General features: G+C 32.6%; 1 protein-coding gene across 1 annotated transcript in view; it reads right to left on the bottom strand.

Moving 5' to 3' along the window:
- The window catches only part of ADAM18 (ADAM metallopeptidase domain 18), a 142,205-nt gene that overhangs the window by 71,192 nt on the left and 47,951 nt on the right, over nt 1-23,062 (bottom strand). The window contains exons 8-12 of the mRNA XM_072762689.1: nt 21,047-21,118; nt 20,686-20,852; nt 19,673-19,754; nt 5,208-5,344; nt 2,215-2,398 (exon numbers count right to left, since the gene is read on the bottom strand). Coding sequence (XP_072618790.1) covers nt 2,215-2,398; nt 5,208-5,344; nt 19,673-19,754; nt 20,686-20,852; nt 21,047-21,118 — 642 coding nt within the window. The remainder of the gene's footprint in view (nt 1-2,214; nt 2,399-5,207; nt 5,345-19,672; nt 19,755-20,685; nt 20,853-21,046; nt 21,119-23,062) is intronic.

Genomic DNA, 23,062 nt, shown 5'->3' with positions numbered 1-23,062 from the left:
TTATGGTCAACTAATACTCGATAAAGGAGGAAAGACTATCCATTGGAAGAAAAACAGTCTCTTCAATAAATGGTGCTGGGAAAATTGGACATCCACATACAGAAGAATGAAACTAGGCCACTCTCTTTCACCATACACAAAGATAAACTCAAAATGGATGAAAGATCTAAATGTGAGACAAGATTCCATCAAAATCCTAGAGGAGAACACAGGCAACACCCTTTTTGAACTCGGCCACAGTAACTTCTTGCAAGATACATCCACGAAGGCAAAAGAAACAAAAGCAAAAATGAACTATTGGGACTTTATCAAGATAAGAAGCTTTTGCACAGCAAAGGATACAGTCAACAAAACTCAAAGACAACCTACAGAACGGGAGGAGATATTTGCAAATGACATATCAGATAAAGGGTTAGTTTCCAAAATCTATAAAGAACTTATTAAACTCAACACCAAAGAAACAAACAATCCAATCATGAAATGGGCAAAAGACATGAAGAGAAATCTCACAGAGGAAGGCATAAACATGGCCAACACGCACATGAAAAAATGCTCTGCATCACTTGCCATCAGGGAAATACAAATCAAAACCACAATGAGATACCACCTCACACCAGTGAGAATGGGGAAAATTAACAAGGCAGGAAACCACAAATGTTGGAGAGGATGCGGAGAAAAGGGAACCCTCTTACACTGTTGGTGGGAATGTGAACTGGTGCAGCCACTCTGGAAAACTGTGTGGAGGTTCCTCAAAGAGTTAAAAATAGACCTGCCCTACGACCCAGCAATTGCACTGTTGGGGATTTACCCCAAAGATACAGATGCAATCAAACGCCGGGACACCTGCACCCCGATGTTTCTAGCAGCAATGTCCACAATAGCCAAACTGTGGAAGGAGCCTCGTTGTCCATCGAAAGATGAATGGATAAAGAAGATGTGGTTTATGTATACAATGGAATATTACTCAGCCATTAGAAATGACAAATACCCACCATTTGCTTCGACGTGGATGGAACTGGAGGGCATTATGCTGAGTGAAGTAGGTCAATCGGAGAAGGACAAACATTATATGTCTCATTCATTTGGGGAATATAAATAATAGTGAAAGGGAATATAAGGGAAGGGAGAAGAAATTTGTGGGAAATATCAGAAAGGGAGACAGAACATAAAGACTCCTAACTCTGGGAAACGAACTAGGGGTGGTGGAAGGGGAGGAGGGTGGGGGGGTTGAAGTGAATGGGTGATGGGCACTGGGGGTTATTCTGTATGTTGTTAAATTGAACACCAATAAAAAATAAATTAAAAAAAATGAAAGAGATCCATGAAAAAAAGAAGAAAGAAAGCAGAAGAAAGAAAAGAAAGAAAGAAAGAAAGAAAGAAAGAAAGAAAGAAAGAAAGAAAGAAAAAAGAAAAAAGAAGAAAGAAAGCCTGAGATAAATGATAAATGGAAAACTTAAAAATATATAAATATATATAAAGCTTTGTGAATAGTGGGGGATTAAGGTAACTTGTAGGGATTAATGTTATGTAAACAAATAGTGGTCAGCTCTTTTTGTAGTTGGATAAGAAATTCATGTAACTGATGGGGGACTAATCATTAAATTTTATTTAAACAGAAGGAAATTGCAAAGTATTGCACAATAATGATATTATAATAGATTAAATATGTAGTCTTATCTGTTGAGAATAGTGTGCAGAGAATATTTGATTGATGGGACTGTGGTAGATTGGATATCTATATTTAGAAGTGAGCAAAAAAAATTGATCATTCTGAAACTTGGAAATGCAAGAATGCTTGAGAATGCTTGAGAATTTGCTTGAGAATTAAGAAAAATCTATTATAAAGTTTTACCATTCTTACAACCAGAGATGGGAAAATTTGGACCAAAATCAGAAGTTTGTACAGAAAACAGATTGAAGTCACATGAATTAGGAAGTAAGTCATGGACAAAAAGTCATCCACTTAGCCTATATATGCAAAACCTCTTTGCTGGCATACTTGAGAACAGTGTATGCAAACCAAGTTTCATGACTCATTTGTCTTCTCAGTTGAAGAGGGATGGAAAAGTGATTCATATACCCTAATTTACATACATTTTCATATCTAAGTTCTATATTGAAGACATAGTTGCATATATTATTCCATATATACCATGACAACCACTTATTAGAAACACAAGAAATTGTGCTCAAATTCCAATCTTTATTGCTTACCTCTTGGCTGCCACAGTCACATTCTTCATTAGATTCCAAAATCCCATTACCACATACTGATTGATTTTGATATAACGGTTGCAAATTTGGAAAGTTCTGAAGACATTTAGTCTCAAATTTTGAAGCAAAATATCTATAGTCATGCATGCTACAGTTGCTAAAAAATTTTATACCACTGGAACCCCTACAATGAAATAATAATCCTCAGGTAAATCCTCAGGCTAATAAATCCCCACCTAAACAATGCCTCATATATAATGATATGAATTGCAAGATGGCTCAAATGAAAATCTTGTACCTTAGCAGAGACGAAGACAAGCATGATTAAAATTTTAATTTATCATTGTTTATCTTTAACATTCATTTTTCCAAAATGCCATTGAAAATTTATCATTCCAGGAGAGCAATAAAGTGTAACAGTTAGATCCCTACCTATCATCTGTTATCTGCCATCTTTGTCTACCTAATATGCTCTTGTCTCATATATCCAAAGCTTCCTTCCCTCAAATGTAAACTTTCAAAAAGGTCCTGATTGACATTAGATAAATTGTGTCACCTCCCTTCATTGTCATATTTATTATTCTACATGGTACTATTGCATCATATAAATATAAACTCGTTTGCATTTTTTAAATCTATTTGTATAGGACTTATATTTTGCATTAAAATATAAGTTCTGTGAAGGTCTTTATTTTCATGTTCACAGCTATATTTCTAGTAGGACATCTAAAAGATATGTCTAATGGATCTCCAATAGACATTTTGAATATACTATGTACAATATTGACTGCTGATCTTCTCAGGCAAGCCTGTGCCATCCTCTAGTCTCAGTTCTAGGCAACTCTATTCTTCTGGTTTCTCAGGCTGATAATATTGGTGTAATCCTGGACTCATACACATCTAACAATACACATGCACATACATGAATGTAATATATGCAGTTAACAATTTTTATGTTGATTGCATGTTGGAATGATATTTTTGATATATTGAGTTAAAATATATTATTAAAATACATCACTGCAAGTAACTTTATCTGATTAAAAAATTTTAATACAGCTACTAGAAAATTTAAAATTACATATATAGTTCACATTTTATTTCTATTTCACAGTGCCAGTCTTAAACAATAACTCCTAAACAGACATATCTAAGGGTCCAAAGAAATAAATATATAGCTGCTAAGGTTTTGGAGTTGGGAGAGTGAGGAGAAAAAGGAATGCTTTGGTGTTCACTGACATAGCAATTTGTAACGGAATAAATAGGAGAAGCATATCACAAGGAATAAAATTATTTAAGCAATTTCCTATTACATTTAACTACTTTGTTTCAATGGATTTCAGTGCTGCTCCACTTTTGCAGGCTATTTTTAGGCAAAAAGCTGCAAATTTTGAGCACTGATATTTTTCACACAAAATTAGTTTAAAAATAGAGACTTAGATGAATCACTAAATTCTAATCCTGAAAGCAACATTGCACTGTATGTTAACTAACTAGAATTTAAATAAAAATTTAAAAAGAAAAAAATAGAAACAGGTTATTTTCTACTTGGATCACATGCTTTTTGAGTAAAAATTTAAAATATTAATTACAACTTGAAACTTTTGTTTAAAGTGTGTACCAAGCAATTTATTTTTTTTAAATCTCTGCTTAAAAGATGGCCATAAAAAGTAATAAATGAATGTGTCAGCCTAAGTATATAGAATTTTAATAGACCAAGACATTTCTTTTTTTTTTAAAGACATTTTAAAGTAAATATTAATTGATTTACTTTTTTGTGGGGAAGATTATCATCCATGTCTAAAGACAACTATAAAATAAGTTGAGCTAAGGAAGCTGTTTCAAAGTATTTTAATTTCTTATCCCAAACTCCAAGTATGGGCTAGAAAAAATTGAAATAATGATTTTAGGGAAGACAGTTTTTCCTGAAACCCTATCTCTTTTTGAATACCATGGATATTAATTTGGGAAAGCCTCAGCTATTTACTTTCTTTACATATGTACTTTGGTAGCTGAAATTATATGGACCAAGATAAGCGAACATGCTCTTTGAATTCATATTACATTTGTAATTACTAATATTAAATACATCTTCAAAAGGTCCAACAATCCTATCACATTCTTAACTCATTTAAATTTCTAGGTTCCAAGACAAGTGTTTCACATCTTTTATCCAAGCTCTTATACTTCTTACTCTGAGCTTCCTATCAGAAAAAATTGTCATCATCTTTACACCTCCATTAACCAAACTACCTACATCTTTATCTATTTACTCTACTAACACCTCATTACAATAATTGAATGTATTTAGCACCTCATTACAATAATTGAATGTATTTAGCTCCAATTAAAGCAAGCCTCTCTAGTTATGCATTAAATTCTATCCTAATTTACTCGATGATTTTGTTCTTAGGTCTTCATTATAACCAACATCATCATATTTTCTCTCTCTTTATTTCTTTCAGTGTATAGATAATATGTAGTTTCTCCCATTCTAATAAATTTTTAATGTTGTTCTAATTGTATACTGATTCTGGTAATTTATGTAGGTAGTCAATCATATCTATAAATTAGGAGAATTTTTTTTTCTCTTCAAATCTTTCTCTTTTTGCTTTCTCTTAAAATTCTAGCTAAAGCTGCCAGTACTATGTTATATCACTGAGAGTAATTTTAGTTATGTTTGCTTTGAATGTGAAATATTACAACAACCAAAACAACCGTAGTATCATGTTTATATAATATTTCATAGTCTTCATAAATCTTTAAAATTTTCCTCTAATATTTCTCAAGTGAGCATTTCTCAATCATGGTATTTATCACCTTTCTGGAGTCATATCTCTTAGACAAATTTGTTAGTGTGATTTCTCTTTGTGCACAACATACCTTCCCAATATTTGACATAGAAAGGAAGATAAAAAATAAAAAATTCATCAGATCTAGTAAAATAAAACTTCACAAATATATATGTGAAATTAAGAAGAAAAAAGTCTTACACTGCTTTATGATCCATTATGCATGTAGCTCTTGGACAAGAACATGTATTAATATCATCATATGTTAATCCCATTTTAAGGCCAAGTAGTTGAGCTATAATAACTGAAAATCCCTCCAAAGTAATTGCATCTGAATACTAAAATAAAGAAGATTAAAAGGAAACCCATTATATAAGAAGTTAACAAAAGCATGTAATAAATCAAAACATTTTGCTCTTATAAGATTTTACATTTTAATACTTTTTATGTTAAGCATATTTTACAACATGTTATTCTGATATTTCATTGATAAGTCTATCCATACTGATTAATTGATTAATAACCATGCAAAAGCGTAAAGAATGATCAAACTACAAATATTCTCTGGTTTAATATTTGACATGTACAAATTCTATACCCGAGCACACTTAATATTTCTGATGCAATCAACATAAAATACATTTATTTAACTTCTTCATTAAATCAGTTCATCCAGTTAACAAATATTAATTCCGTTTACACGTGTCAAATACATTAACAGAAGATGAAAATGTAAAAGATGAAAATGTAGTGGCATGCATGAAACAAACGGTCTTTGTTCACATCAGGAGTTTCCATTACAGAGGGAAAAAAAAATAAGAGACTTCCCAAATACAAAGAGATCATGAAAAGTGTTCTAAAGAAAATGAAATGAGATGCCTGGGTGGCTCAGCAGTTGAGCATCTGCCTTCAGTTCAGGGCGTGATCCTGGGGTCGCAGGATCGAGTCCCACATCGAGCTCCCTGCATGGAGCCTGCTTCTCCCTCTGCCTATGTCTCTGCCTCTCTCTCTGTTCATGAATAAATAAATAAAATCTTAAAAAAAAAACAGAAAAAAAGAAAAAAAATGAAGCACTCCAGTGGAGAATCCTGAGGATTCTCAGGATACTCGATATTTGTGAATTAATATTTAGGCTGAGGTGTAACATTTGGGATATGACCCAGCAATGCAAATACGAGTAAGGTGATTGTATGGGAGTTCATAAAAGGTTGTAGTATAATGAATGAAGTAAACAAACAAATAAAAACAAAACAGAAATTAGAGGTATAGGCAAAGCCATGGTAAAGACATTTGGAATGAAAAGTTATTTTTAAAAAGTTGCTGGCAGTGCACTCATATTTCATATTATCTAACTTTGATAAATAGTGAAACTTTTCTCACCCCTTTGATTATCACAAGTAAAATACTTAGTTTCTCTGATTTTTCCTATATCAATTGAAATTTATGATAAAATTTAAGTAATCCCTACCTAAAAGAGGGAAAAAAAGATTGTGCCTATGTGTGTGCAAGTCTGTGAATGAAAACATAGGAAAATTAGTTAATAGATAATAGTAAAAGGCTCCCTTTTACTATGTTTCCTTAAGCATGAAAGAAAGGAAAAATCCCAAAAACAGAATTTAAAAGAAAAAGTCACACCAGAACATGAAAGATGAAATTTGGCTGATCATAAGATTTTAAGGCAAGTTGTAACAACCATAAGATGGCCTTTTGATGCCAGCTCATTAAAAGAAGATATGGTCTTGTACTTTCATAATTACACAGTTGAAAATAAATCTCCTGTATAAGTCATGCAACAAAATAAAATAACCTAGGGACTATACTGTACAGGAAAGGAAAACAGATCACACACCAAAAAAATCATAACAGGAATAAAAAAGAGGACATCACAGCAGATCCTACAGATTATAAAGAGCTATGATGTGCAAAACAATTAAATTGTACTCCTATCTTACACCACCTACAAAAATTAATGTGACATGGATTAAATACTCATAAAAATTTTCAGGAGAAAACATAAGCAAAAATATTGACATTGGTCTTGGTAATGATATTTTGGATTTCACACCAAAAGCACAGGCAACAAAAGCAAAAATTAACAAACGGTGGAATTACTGGAGCAGCCCAAGTGTTCACTGATAGAGGCATAGATAAAGAAAATGTGGTATATATATATAACATATATATAATATATATATATATATGTAAAATGGAATGTTATTAGCATATAAAAGAATGAAATTTTGCCATTTGCAACAATGTGGTGGACCTAAGGGGTATAATGCTATACGAAATAAGGCAGTCAGAGAAAGATAAATACCATGGGATTTCACTCATACATGGAATTTAAAAAACAAAACAAATGAAGAAACACAGAAAAAAAAAAAGAAAGAAAGAAAACCAGAATCTTAAATACAAAGAACAAACTGGTCATTGCTATAGGGAAGATTGTTGGGGGGGATGAGCAAAATAGATTAAAATACTATGTTTATCTAGTGCACTGAGAAATTGTGGGCGACCATGGACTAGCTGGAGTAACTGAACCAAACCAGGCCCGGACTTGTGTCCCTCATTCACTCAAAAGGCTCGGGAGCCTAAGGGGTGAATAGTTGGTTGACGCTTGAGAAAGGGCTTGAGCAATGGTTCTCAGGGCTCGCTTGTACGTGATCGCCCACATAACACAATAGATACAACTTATTCTGGCCTGGTCATAAATGTAAATAAGGGTCTGTGCTGTCCTTGCTGGTCTGTTTACCATATCTAATATTCCTTTGAAGTATGCACACCTGGAGCAACAAGCTTATCTATTTACCAAGGTCTTCTGGCACCAGGGGTCTGTCCTACATGCTGAGAAAGGGGAACTTTGGAGGGTTTCACAAACATGCTAAAAATAGATACCTTCTTAGCTTTGTTTTGCTCATGCTATAAAATGTTGTAGAACCTTGAATAAAGCTGGCACTGTTTGGACATCATCCACTGTGTCCCTCCTGTCCCCATCTCTTTACTTTTATTTTCCTCATCCCCTTACCCTTGGGACCCTGATCCTGTTGCCACAGAGTGCGCAACAGAAATGTATCGAATTGTTGAATCATTATAGTGCACAACTGAAACTAACATATCACTATACATTAATTATACCTGAGTAAACACAAACAAAGCCCAAAAATAAATAAATTGGGACATCAAACTAGAATGTTTCTCCATAACAAAGGAAAAAAATCAACAAAATGAAAAGGCAACCTATAGAATGAAAGAAAATATTTGCAAACCATATATTCAATAAGGAATTATATAAAAAATATATAAGGAACTCAGAACTCAACAGCAAAATACCAAATAACTCAACTAAAAAAATAGGCAGAGGACTTGAATAGATATGTTTTTTCTCCAAAGCATAATTACAAATGGCCAACAGACATATGAAAAGATGCTAAACATAACTAACCATCGAGGGAATGCAAATCAAATGCGCCATAAGATATCACCTCACACCAGGTGAGATGGTTATTATCCCAGAGACAAGAGATAATAAATGTTGGTGAGGATGTGGAGAAAAGGGAATCCTGGTACACTATTGGTGGGCATGTAAATTGGTATGGCCATTATGAAAATTAGTGTGGAGGTTCCTCAAAAAATTAAAAATAGAATTAAAATATGACCCAACAGACCCACTTCTGGTTATATAGCCAAAATAAATGAAATCACTATCTGCACCCTTATGTTAATAACAGCATTAGTCGCAATAGTCAAGTTATAGAAGCAACATGCATGTCTATCAATAAATGAATGGATAAAGAAAATGCAGTGTATCTGTACAATGGAATATTTTTTAATTATTAAAAAAGAAGAAAATTCATTTGCAACAACGTAGATGACCAAGAGTGCATTATGCTAAGTAAAATGAGAAAGACAAATATGTATGATATCACTTATATATGGTAACTTAAAAAAAAGTCAAACTTACAGAAACAGAGAGTAGAACTATAGTGGCTAGGAGCTAGAAGAAGGGAAAAATGGGAAATGGAGAGACATTGGCCAAAGGGTACAAACTTCCAGTTATAAGATGAATAAATTCTGAGGATCTAATATAACTATGGGAGCTATAATTCATAATTATATATTATATACTTGAAATTTGTTAAGAATGTACATCTTAAGCATTCTCATAAAACAGATACCTCTGTGAATTGCTGAATATATTAATTTTATTATGGGAATTATTTCATAATTTAAATATATCCAATTGTCATTGTACAATTTAAATATATTAATATTTTATTTGCCAACTATACCTAAATAATACTGGCAAAAAAGCTATGGCATGTGTTTGTGTATGTAAATAGAGGAAAAAAATGGATAAAATAAATGATTATTAGTTTCAGCAAAAAATTGAAATCTATAATATAGAATCTAATAGGTGTCTCAAGTTAGGAAGGAGTTGGGTCCTATTATACTTATTTTCCTCTACATAATACCCAAAAGTACTAAAGAATTAACAGAAGATATGAATAAACATTTCTGCAAAGAAAACATAGAGATGGAAACAGACACATAAAAAGATGCTTATCATTACTAATCATCAGGGAAACAGAAATCAAAACTACAATGAGGTATCACTTCAGACCTGTCAGATGGCTAAAACCATCAACACAAGAAACAACAGGTATTGGCAAGGATGTGAATAAAAGGAACGCTCTTGCACTGCTGGTGGGAATGAAACTGGTGCAGCCACCTTGGAAAACAGTGTGGAGTTTTCTCAAAAAGTTAAAAATATAACTACCCTATGATTAAGCATTTGTACTATTAGGTATTTCCCCCCAAAAAATACAAAGACACTAATTCAAAGGGATACATGTACCCCTATATTTAAAGCAGTACTATCTACTGGAATATTGCTCAGCCATAAAAAAGAATGAAATCTTGCCATTGGCAAAGACTTGATAGAGCTAGAGAATATTATGCTAAGCAAAATAAGTTAGAGAAAGACAAAATGATTTCACTTCCACATGATTTCACTCATATATGGAATTTAAGAATAAAACAAACCAAAAAAGGGGGTGGAAGAGAGAGAGAGGCAAACTGAAAAACAGACTTTTAATTCTAAAGAACAAACTGATGATTGTAAGGGGAGATAAGTGGGAGTGTAGGTTAAATACATAATAGAGATTAAGGAGTGCACTTTTGATGAGCACAGGGTGTTGTATGGAAGTGTTGAATCACTATATTATAGACCTGAAACTAGTATTACACGGTATATTAGCTAATTGGAATTTAAATAAAAGCTTAAAAAAAACACCAGGAGCTAGCAGCACTGTTTAGGAATTCATTCTCAAAGGAAAATACCTATAAACAGTTACAGTCTTTGTGACTTTCAGTCTAAGGCTAGGATTAAGGATTAAGAGACATGGCATATGGGTTCACAGGGCATTCATGAAAAAAAAATTGATATTGATGACCTGGAAAATTAAACATCTGATATGAAGAAATTGTGGCTCCTGTATAGATAAACAAAAAGGAAGACTTTAGAAAAATAATTCTCCAAATTCTGTCTCCAACATTTCTGGCTGACTCCCTGAAACATTCATTCATCTGGCAGCCTCAACGCTAAACTTAGCTGAAGGCTAAAGATCTCAACTGAGTCTAGACCTGCTGTTCATCATCTAGAGTTTTTTTTAACCAAGAACATTGTGTTATAAAAAACAGACAACAACAACAAAATCAATACTCTTCAGAGAAAAATAGAATCCAGACTCCCTAATAGCATTTATAAGGTCCAAAAGGTCAAAGAATATCTCTCAAGGCCATGAAAACTAAATTGAGATATAAACAATGGACCATAGAACTGATCTAGAATGTGTTTTAGAAATAAAATTGTCAGGATGCCTGGATGGCTCAGTGGTTGGGCATCTGCCTTTGGTTCCGGTCATGATCCCAGGGTCTTGGATCAAGTCCCACTTTGGGCTCCCTGTAGGGAGCCTACTTCTCCCTCTGCCTATGTCTGTGTCTCTCTGTGTGTTTGTGTCTTACATGAATAAATAAAAAAAATCTGAAAGAAAGAAAGAAAGAAAGAAGAGAGAAAAAGGAAGAAAGAAAAAGGAAGAAAGAAAGAAGAAAGAAAGAAGAAAGAAAGAAAGAAAGAAAGAAAGAAAGAAAGAAAGAAAGAAAAAAAAAGAAAGAGAAACTGTCTTCTTAAATGGAGGATTTAAATAGGAACTAGTGTCTTATAACATATTTCTCAGAAATATCCTGGATGTATACAGTCCAAAATACTTATCATATCAAGAACCATATCATATCTCAACTGAAATGAGAAAACATAATCAATAGAGAGCAAAACCAAGATAGCCCATATATTATATTCTCTTAGAAGGATTTTAAAGCAATTATCTTAAAAATACTTCAACAAGTATTTGCAAAATCTCTAAAACAAATAAAAACTTAAAGTCTCAGCAAGGAAATATATAATATATAGAAACACCAAATGACATTATAAAACAGAAAATGGGATGCCTGTGTGGCTCAGCGGTTGAGCACCTGCCTTCGGCCCAGGGCATGATCCTAGAGTCCCAGGATCAGGTCCCACATTGGGCTCCCTGCAAGGAGCCTGTTTCTCCCTCTGCCTATATCTCTGCCTCTCTCTCTCTCTCTGTGTGTCTCTCATGAATAAATAAATAAAATCTTTAAAAAAAATAACAGAAATCCTAAATAAATAATAAACAAACAAAACCTGAGTAGGTGGATGTAGCAAAATTGAGATGTCAGAGAAGGATGGACTTAAGGACTAATTAATATGTTACCTAATCTGAACAACAAAGAGAAAATAGTTTTTTTTAAAAAAAACATCAACAGAGATACAAGGAGCAGTGGAACAGTGGCAAAAGATCTAACATCAATTCCATTAACGTCTCAGAAGGAGAAAGGGGACAGAGCTGAAAAATATTTGAAGGAAAAATGGCTAAAATGTCCTCATTTGGGGATCTTGGGGTGGCTCAGTGGTTTAGCCCCTGCCTTCGGCCCAGGGCATGATCCTGGAGTTGCGGGATGGAGTCCTACATCGGGCTCCCCACATGGAGCCTGCTTCTCCCTCTGCCTGTGTCTCTGCTTCTCTCTCTCTCTCTCTCTCTCTGTGTGTGTGTGTGTGTGTGTGTGTGTGTGTGTCTCATAAGTAAATAAATAACATGTTTTTAAAAAAATAATAAAAAATAAATTTTTGTCCTCAAAATTTGTCCTCAATTTCTAACAAGATAAACTTAAAGTAATCATGGCAGACCATCATGATTAAATAGTTGGAGAAAATATTTAAGTGACTTGAACTCAGCAAAAGAAAACCAACACATTGCTTAAAGAGAAGCAGCAACTCATACAGCAGAGAATTTCTCATAAAAAATAATGATGCACAGAGATTACAGCACAATATTTTTCAAGTACTGAAAGAAAAAAATGTCAACACACAACTTTAATCCAGCAAAAATATCCCTCAAGTATGAATATGAAATAAAGACATTCTGAAATGAAGGAAAATTAAGATAGTATGTTGCTAGTAGCCTTGTTTTAAAAAAATGACAAAACAAATTTTTGGGAATAAAAAGAAAATGATAATAAAGGAAAGACTGTAACTAAATGTATTTAAGGTAATATTTAAGTAAACTATATAATTACTTATTTAATGTTTATGATATGATTTGAGACCTAAAAGGTGGTATTAACATTTCCACATTCTATATGAAGTTGTAAAATGTGTATACTCATGCTTGTGTGCATGTGTGCTCATGGGTGCATGCATATTTAAGTCCCACTACAGAAAACAGTAAAAAGCTCTTCCAAAGAAAAATATTGCAAAACACTAAAGATCTAAAGATCAGTCATTAACAGTTATATGTAAAGGGATAGAAAAGAAATCTTTTAGGTTTGATTTACCATGTAGTCTCTATGACAACTGTAAATCCTGATATAACAGGAAAGTAGTCATAAACAATAGGTAAATAAATGGATGAAGCTGCATTCCTATTGAACTTTATTTACAATAAATGGTGGGCTAAATTTAGCCTACAAGTCATGTTGGCTAATGTCTGCTATGGAAAAATTAAATTGGAATACTAATAATTATTATAATAATCCATCAGAAGGCTGGAAATGGCAAGAGAAGTCCAAACAAAATAAAACAAAAGAAAAGTTTTCCACTATTCCCACCACCAGAGGTATAAAGTGGAAAACAAATACTAAAATTACTGACTGAAATGTGAACATATCAACACAATTAGATTTAACGTAAATTGCCTAAACATATGAATTAAAAGCCACAGATTGGCAAGACATGAAAGAAAAATAAAAACATGAACCAATTATATGCTGTTTGCAGATTAATTTACATGAAATATAAAGATAAAAAGTAAGTGAAGAAAAAATATAACATGTAAACATTTATTAGATGAAAAGTAGAAAGGTTTATTAATAGTAGACGAAGTTAATGTCAGAGCAAAACTGATCATGGGCAAAGGACATTGTACAGTAATAAAAATGTTCAATTCACCAATTAAACATAATAAACTTAAATATTTAGGCACCAAGCAACAAAACTGTGAAACACATAAGGCAAAAACTGATACCACTGAAAAAAATAGATACACAAATACATAATTTAGTTGGAGACTTTAATATCACTGTCACAGTAATTGGCAGAAGTACTAGACAAGAAATCAGAAATCATTTAGAAGACATTAACATCATCAATTTCTATAAACTGACATTTATGGAACACTTAGCTACAGCGTGGCACCCATTTTTTTTTATGTGCACATTGAGTATTCACCAAGAGAGGCCATATCTCAATTAATAAAGAAAAACAAAAAAAAAAAAAAAATAAAGAAGGAAAGAAAAAAAAAAGAAAGAAAGAAAGCCAAAACAATATAAAGAATCAGAATCATACAATATGCATTCTCTGATCATAAGATCATAAGAGAAACAATATGGTTTCACTAATATATGGAATTTAAGAAACAAAATAGATGAACATACCAGGAGGGTTGGAGAGAGGAAAGCCATAAAACAGACTCTTAATCTCAGAGAACAAAATGAGGGTTGATGACAGAGGAGGAGGGACAAAATGTCAAGCAGGCTAGGAGCATGGAGCTCAATGTGGGGCTGAGATGATTATCTGAGCTGAAACCAGAAGTCAGATGCTTAATCAAGTGCACCACTCAGGCGCCCCCTCCTGAAACTAATACAACACTATATGTTAACTAACTAGAATTTAAGTAAAAAACTTGAAATAAACAAATAAGAGAAGAATCAAGGCAGAATAAATAAATAAATAAATAAATAAATAAATAAATAAAATATAGTTTGACAAGTAAACTTTCTAATACATGGCACATAAATATGAAATAACACATTTTAAACAATTTCTGGTAAAGATAAAGTGCCTATATATGTTTATATAAATATATATATACATACACACATATATATGTATATTATATATTTATCTATTCTCTCTATACTGTAATTTATCTAGGTATCATCACCCATAAATATGTCTGCTCTTTCCATGTCTATTCAACATAATGTTGGAAGGACTAGCCAATGCAGTAAGATGATAAAAAGAAATAAAAGACACACATATTAGAAAAGAAAAACTGTCCCTATTTGCAGAAGACATGATTATCTTTGTAGAAAATTCAAGTGACATTATAAATAAAAACCCATACCACTAAAATGTAAGTAGAAAGGAGGCAGGATATTGAAAACACAATTCCATTTACAATTTTTTCTAAGTTAAATATTTAGGTATATGTATCAGTGTGCTGGGTATTCCATAACAAAGTACACATGGTTTAAACATCAGTAAATTTTTTCTCATAATTTTGGAGGGTAAAAATTCAAGATCAAGATGTTAGGAAAGTTTTCATTTTTTTTTCCTAAGGCCTTTCTCCTTGGCTTGTAGATGGCCATCTTCTCATGTTTTCATACAGTCTGTTCTCAATGTGTATCTATGCCCCAATCTCTTTTCATAAGAACACGAGTCATATTGGATTAGGGTCCTCTAAATGACCTAATTTTACATTACTTATGTCTTTAAAGGCCTTCTCGGGAATTCCTGGGTGGCTCAGCGGTTTAGCACCTGCCTTCGGTCCAGGGTGTGATCCTGGAGTCCTGGGATCAAGTCCCACATCGGGCTCCCTGCATGGAGCCTGCTTCTCCCTCTGCCTGTGTCTCTGCCAGTCTCTCTCTCTCTTTCTCTGTCTCTCATGAATAAATAAATAAAATCTTAAAAAAAAAAAAAAAAAAGGCCTTCTCTCCAAATATAGTCACATTCTGAGGTACTGGGGTGGTATTTCAACATGTTAATTTGGGGAAGATACAATTCAGCCTATAAGGGTATATATAAATTAATCAAATAAGTAACGATACTGAGTTTTGATAGAGATTGCCCTGAATCTGTAGATTACTTGGGGATAATATAGACATTTAGCGATATTAATTCTTTCAATTAATGAAAATGGGATGTCTTTCCATTTAGCTGTATCTTCTTTCATTCCTCTCATCAATGTTTTATAATTTTCATTATGCAAATCTTTCACCTCTTTGATTAAGTATATTCCTAAATATTTCATCTTTTTGATGCTATTGTGAATTGGATTGTTTTACTAATCCCCTTTTTTCAGACAGTTTATGTTATAAAACAAATAAGTTTTGGAAGTTGATTTTATTTCTGCAACTTTACTAAATTTATTATTTCTAAGTGTTCTTTTGTTGTTGGATGTATAGGGTTTTCTACATATATGATCATGTCATCTCCAAACAGAGATAATTTTACATTTTCTTTTCCAATTTTGATGTTTATTCTTTCTTCTTTCTTTCTTTCTTTCTTTTTCTTTCTTTTTCTTTCTTTCTTCTTTCTTTCTTTTTCTTCTTTCTTTCTTTCTTTCTTTCTTCTTTCCTTTCTTTCTTTCTTTCTTTCTTCTTTCTTTCTCCTTCCTTCCTTCCTTCCTTTTTCTTTCTTTCTTTCTTTTTCTTTCTTTCTTTCTTTCTTTCTTTCTCTTTCTTTCTTTCTTTCTTTCTTTCTTTCTTTCTTTCTTTCTTTCTTTCTCTTTCTTCTTTCTTTCTTTCTTCTTTCATTTTTGCTTTCTCCCTCTTTTCTCCCTCTTTTCTTTTCTTCTTCTTCTGTCTCCTCCCATCCCTATCACCCATCCTACTTCTTGTCTAATTGCTCAGGCTAGAACTTCCAGTAATATATTAAATAGAAGTGGTGAGAATGGGTATCCTTGCCTTGTGCCAGATCCGAGATGGAAAGCTTTCCCTCATTATTTATGATGAGTTCCAGGTTCTTCACATCTGACTGTCATTCTGTTGAGGCAATTTCCTTTTACATCAAATTTGTTGAGAGTTTTTATCATGAATGGATGTTGAACTTAGTCAAATGCTTTTTCTACTTCTATTAAAATGATTGTGTGTTTTTTCCTCTTTCATTTTGTTTATGTGTTGTATCATATTGATTGCTTTCCATATCCAACATATGTTGTATCCAGGGGATAAATTTCACTTGGTCATAATATATCTTTTTAATGTGATAAACTATGTTGAATTTTGTTTGCTACTATTTTGTTGAAGATTTCATCTATATTTTTGTTTGTTTTACATTTAAAAGAAAAATTATTGAAGTATAATTGACATACAAAATGCTATATTTAATGCATATACTTGGCGAGCTTGTAGATAAGTATACACCCATGACACCGTCACCACACTCAATGCCATGAACATATGCATATCCTTCAAAAATTTCCTTCTGTCCTCTATTTTAAATGGGACTATTCTTTTTTTTTAAATTTTTTTTCAATTTTTATTTATTTATGATAGTCACACAGAGAGAGAGAGAAAGAGAGGCAGAGACAGAGGCAGAGGGAGAAGCAGGCTCCATGCACCGGGAACCCGATGTGGGATTCGATCCCGGGTCTCCAGGATCACGCCCGGGGCCAAAGGCAGGCGCCAAACCGCTGCGCCACCCAGGGATCCCCTGTCCTCTATTAAAAAAAAAAATTGAGACAAGAATACAACCCAATAGCAAATTTTTAAGTATGTGATACAGTATTGTTAACTCTACACAAAAAGAAAAAGAGACCTGAGTGTACTTTTCAGAAGACACAAGAGAATGTTCCATGTATACATAATTCTTTTTAACATTTTTATTTAAATTTAATTTAGTTAGGCAGGAAACCACAAATGTTGGAGAGGATGTGGAGAAAAGGGAACCCTCTTACACTGTTGGTGGGAATGTGAAATGGTGCAGCCACTCTGGAAAACTGTGTGGAGGTTCCTCAAAGAGTTAAAAATAGACCTGCCCTACGACCCAGCAATTGCACTGTTGGGGATTTACCCCAAAGATTCAGATGCAATGAAATGCCAGGACACCTGCACCCCAATGTTTTTAGCAGCAATGTCCACAATAGCCAAACTGTGGAAGGAGCCTCGGTGGCCATCGAAAGATGAATGGATAAAGAAGATGTGGTTTATGTATACAATGGAATATTACTCAGCCATTAGAAACGACAAATACCCACCATTTGCTTCAACGTGGATGGAACTGGAGGGTATTATGCTGAGTGAAGTAAGTCAATCCAAGGACAAACATTGTATGTTCTCATTCATTTGGGGAATATAAATAATAGTGAAAGGAAATATAAGGGAAGGGAGAAGAAATGTGTGGAAAATATCAGAAAGAGAGACAAAACATAAAGACTCCTAACTCTGGGAAACGAACTAGGGGTGGTGGATGGGAGGAGGGAGGGGGGTGGGGGTGAATGGGTGACGGGCACTGAGGGGGCACTTGACGGGATGGCACTGGGTGTTATTCTGTATGTTGGTAAATTGAACACCAATAAAAAATAAATTTATTATAAAAAATTAAAGATAACTTCCCTTGAAAAAAAATTTAAAAAATAAATTTAATTTAGTTAACATATACTGTATTATTAGTTTTGAGGCTATAATTTAGTGATTCATCAGTTGCATATAGCATTCAGTGCTCATTACATCAAGTGCTCTCCTAATGCCCATCACCTAGTTACCCCAACCCCTAACACACCTCCCCTCCAGCAACCCTCAGTTTGTTTCCTATATTTAAGAGTCTCTTATGGTTTGCCTCCCTCTCTGTTTTTATCTTACTTTATTTTTCCTTACTTTCCTCCATGTTTAAGTTTTATTTCTTAAATTCACATATGAGTGAAATCATATGATACTTATTTTTCCTTACTTTCCCCATGTTTAAGTTTTATTTCTTAAATTCCACACATGAGTGAAATCATATGATATTTGTCTTTCTCTGACATATTTCACTTAGCATTATATCTTCTTGTTACATCCATGTCATTGCAAATGGCAAGATTTCATTATTTTGATGGCTAAGTAATATATGTATATTACCTCTTTATCCATTCATCTGAGATGAAATCTGAGCTCTTTCTATATTTTGGCAATTGTGGCTATTGCTGCTATAAACAGTAGGGGGTGGGGCATGGGCCCTTCAAATCACTATGGCGCTTTAAAACTTGGAGTTTTGGATCTCAACTGGGAGTCCAGTCTTCACTGAAGGTGTTGTGTTTCTCTCTGAAGTCTGACTCAAGAAATTTTATGGGAATATTATTTGGAAATATAGAGTAAGAAATGATTAAACTATTCCTACACATATAAACATGCATAATTTTCACAGACATAATTTTGAGCAAATACATGGCAGATACAAGAATACACATTATATTATTTCATTTACATTAAGATCAAAAAGAGGCCAAACTAACTAATGATGATAAGTGTCAGGAAATTGGTTTTCTTTGGTATGAGCAGTAAGTGGAAGGAGAGGTCTTCTGAAGTGTTGAAATATCCTATTTTTTTTATCTCTGTGGTATTCATGTCTATGCATTGACAGTAAAAATTAATTCTATATATTTATGATTTTTGCAGTGTTCTCTATATATGATGTGCTCCAATAAAACTTTTCTCTACAAGGAAATGAAAATGAAAGTGTAAGCCAGGGGGGGAAGGTTTTAGAAATGGAGAAAAATAATTTAGGGGGTGTAGTTTATGCAAGGGCCTGATTTAGTTTTTCAGTGTTAGTCCTATGAAACCATTTGTGTTTATAAGTTAATGTGTATTACTTGATAACATAAAAACCTTAAAAGAAAAAATGGAGATACATTCAACATGTATACATTTTAAAAAATTGTTCAAAATAGTTCTGAAACGATGCATTAAATAAGAACAATGCAGAAAAATGATATATAGTTAATGAATATGTACATTTGTAACAACAGAATAAAGTACACATAAAATGAAGCACAAATTCATGATTTTTGCTATTTCTGGAATTTAGAGTAGACAAGTAGAGGCTTTAACTTTATTGTTTTACATCCTTAGAAAATCTGATATAAATGTTAGTAGTCATTTTGCCTACTTGGTGAAGGAGTGTATTAATGTATATTGCATTTTTGCTTTGTTATAACTTATAATTAAACTTTCTGAGATTAAAATAATTTTGTCCCAACAAAATAATAAATACACATACAGAGAAAGTGACAAGTTACTACTTTTATTATATACTATTTAGCTATATAAAATAATATAAACACAATATAAAGTTTAGAAGATAGTAAAGAAAGAAAGAAATTACATACCATAGCAATATCCACTTTGTAGCTATTATTGCATATCGTGCCAGGAAATGTTGCTCCAAAATATGTAGGATGTTTTCTGTAACTACATCATTATAGTATAGCCTTTTTATTACCATACTTATTCAGAACAACTTACTAGCTTATTTATTAAATTAAATCTCCCATAAAATTTAAAATGATTTTTCAAACCAATTTCTGATCTGGGTAATAATATCTGCTCAAATCATTGAAAACTATAATTCATTTTAGTTTTTAATTAAAGATTTATGTATTTATTTGAGAGAGAGAAAGGTAGGGAAGGGCATAGGGAAAGGAAAAGAATCTCAAGCAAACTCCTCACTGAGTACTCCATCTTACAACGCTGTCTATGATCATGACCTGAGCTGAAACTGAGTTGGGCACAGCAACTAGGCATCCAGGAGTCCCTACAATTCACTTTAAATCCAATTTTCTCTTCCCATCTAACTTCTAGAATGATAAAATTTTACTATTTTGAATTCTCCTCAGTTTCCTTTGTACTGAATGCACTCTTTTGGTTACTAAAATTTAAAACAAAAACCACTTGGTTTTTAATTTGTGGAGTGAGAAGTCTTGCTTATCCTGAATGTAAGCACTTTATGTTATTACCAAAAATATTCTTTTTACTCAAAGAGTAGACATGAAATATATTAACATTTTATAGGCAATATTAAATGAATAGTGCCAATTTTTACATTATTAAGAAGCTAGAGCTTCTATGTATTCTGTGGTATAGTAAACAAAATTTTATGAAAGGCAAGTCTTTTTACATAAATTATATTCCAAAATATATTTTATATAATTTATTTATGTTGTTTTTATTTTTATTATATTTTCAACTACACTATTGCATCCATGGCAATAACTATGTTTATTTAATGTTTTCAGAGGGATCTACAGAAAGTTGAAGAATATAATAAATAAATGCATTAAGTTATCAAATTAATGAAATTATTTATGTATATCTCTTTTTAAATGTAGAACATTGTGCTTACATAAGTAAGAATGCTATGTCATGGGGCCGTAGGATAAGATAGTCCCGTTTCCATATGAAAAATCTTTGTAATAAATCATCAGCATCCCCGTTGGTAGAAATTTTGTTTTTATCTGACCACAATTCCAAGGAGGACAGCATCACAGTCAATTTGAACTGAGTAAACATCTAAAATAAGATTTATGGCATACTTGTTCAAATAACATTACATCAAGACTACATAAAAATAAAGAGTAAGTTCAGTTTGTTATTTTGGATATTAATAATTGAAGATTTTTAAGTCATTACTTTGTCATTATGGATTAGACATCAGTTTCAGTGATTTTTCATAAAATTATAAATGTAAAATTATTAAAACTTACAGTGTTGACAAGGCCAATAATCTGGATAATTTTCTGTGTTACAGCCATCATTTCTGATCCCATATAATCATACTGAAAAACAATTTTTTAAGTGATTATTTTAAAAATGTGAGTGATAGCAATTTTTTTATAGCGAATAGATCTTGCTCAAGCCAGGTAGGTAAACCATAGGATTTGTCAAACAATACAAAATAAGCTAACATAAAGAATGATAACATTTCTGATATAAAAGAAAACAAACAAACCATAGGTTTTAAAAATAGATTCTCAATTGTTAATATTCTCAAGATACTCTCAAACAAAAACAATTGAAATCATCAAGAGGTCCTAAAATAACAAATTCCTCCTTAGTATTATGGGATTTATTCAGCTTGACACAGAGGGAATCATCACAAAAGAATCACAAAACCTCCTATCACATGGTTGATTTTTTAAAAAAATCTAATCAATAAATATTTAAAAATCAAATGCTCAAATATTTCTACAGAACAAAAACCAGAAATAACAATTATTAAAAAATTAAAATTACGTGGCATAAAGGATTAAAAAATGCTGATAAAGAATAAGATGAAATTATGTAAAGGCAAGGAAAAAAGAAATAAGTTGTGCTTTAAACTACTAAATTCTTGGGGATCCCTGGGTGGCGCAGCGATTTGGCGCCTGCCTTTGGCCCAGGGCGCGATCCTGGAGACCTGGGATCGAATCCCACATCAGGCTCCCGGTGCATGGAGCCTGCTTCTCCCTCTGCCTATGTCTCTGCCTCTCCTTCTCTCTCTCTTTCTCTGTGTGACCATTATAAATAAAAAAAAAAAAAAAATTTAAACTACTAAATTCTTGAAAGGGCATGAATTCTTATTTATTTGGGAACTTAATTAACAGGTGCTCTTTGGAGTCATATTTTGGAAAATGCTTAATACTTCTGCTATTGAAATATTGGAATGCTACCAAATCTTAGAAATATGTGTAGCTTCTGTACTCAAAATTATGATAATTATTGAAATGGATTACTTGTTAAAATTGTTGATAATAAAAGTAATGGAAAATTAATTTTATATTTCCATTGGATGAATTTGAAGTTAAAAATATTCTAGTCAAAATATTTTCCTTATAATAGAAAAAGACTGTATTAGACAGGTGTTTATATATGAAATATATTCTTGTAAAACACACAAATAGAAAAAAATTTTATGACACTCTGAGAATACTCAAAATCATCAGAGTAGAAGTATAATTTCATATACCAAATGCTATGACACTTTGGAAGATATCACTAGCTCCAAAGGTTTATTTCACAAGGTAAGAATTCTCAACATATAAGGAAGACATAACGATGCTTAATTAGTAGGAAATAATTCTAGTCTAGAGTTCACAAGTCTAGAATTGTGATGCCTCCAGCTCTGCTTTTCTTTTTGAAGACTGCTTTGACTATTCGCTTTTTTTTTTTTTTTTTTTTTTGTGATTCCATACAGATTTTAGGATTGTTTGATCAGACTCTGTGAAAAATGCTGGTAGTATTTTAATAGTGATTGCATTAAATGTATAGATAGCTTTGGGTAGTAGAGAAATTTTAACAGTCTTTGTTCTTTCAATCCATGAACATGGAATGTTTTCCCATTTCTTTGTGTCCTCTTCAAGTTCTTTCAAAAGTGTTCAGAGTACAGATCTTTTACGCCTTTGGTTAGATTTATTCCTAGCTATCTTAAGATCTCTGGTGCAATTGTAAATGGGATTAATTCCTTGATTTCTCTTTCTGCTGTGTCATTGGTGTATAGAAATGCAACAGATTTCTGTATGTTAATTTTGTAGCTTGTGACTTTACCGAATTCTTATCAGTTCCAGCAATTTTTTGATGGAGTCTTTTAGATTTCCTACAAAGAGTATCATGTCATCAGCAAATAGTGAAGTCTGACTTCTTCTTTGATAATTTGGACGCCTTTTATTTTTCTGGTTGCTGAGGCAAAGACGTCCAGCACTATGTTAAAAAAAATGGTGACAGGGGACATCTCTGTTTTTGTT

Source organism: Vulpes vulpes, chromosome 7 (assembly GCF_048418805.1).
Source record: "Vulpes vulpes isolate BD-2025 chromosome 7, VulVul3, whole genome shotgun sequence".
Classification (NCBI taxonomy): domain Eukaryota; kingdom Metazoa; phylum Chordata; class Mammalia; order Carnivora; family Canidae; genus Vulpes; species Vulpes vulpes.
This window is presented reverse-complemented; position numbering and strand designations above follow the sequence as displayed.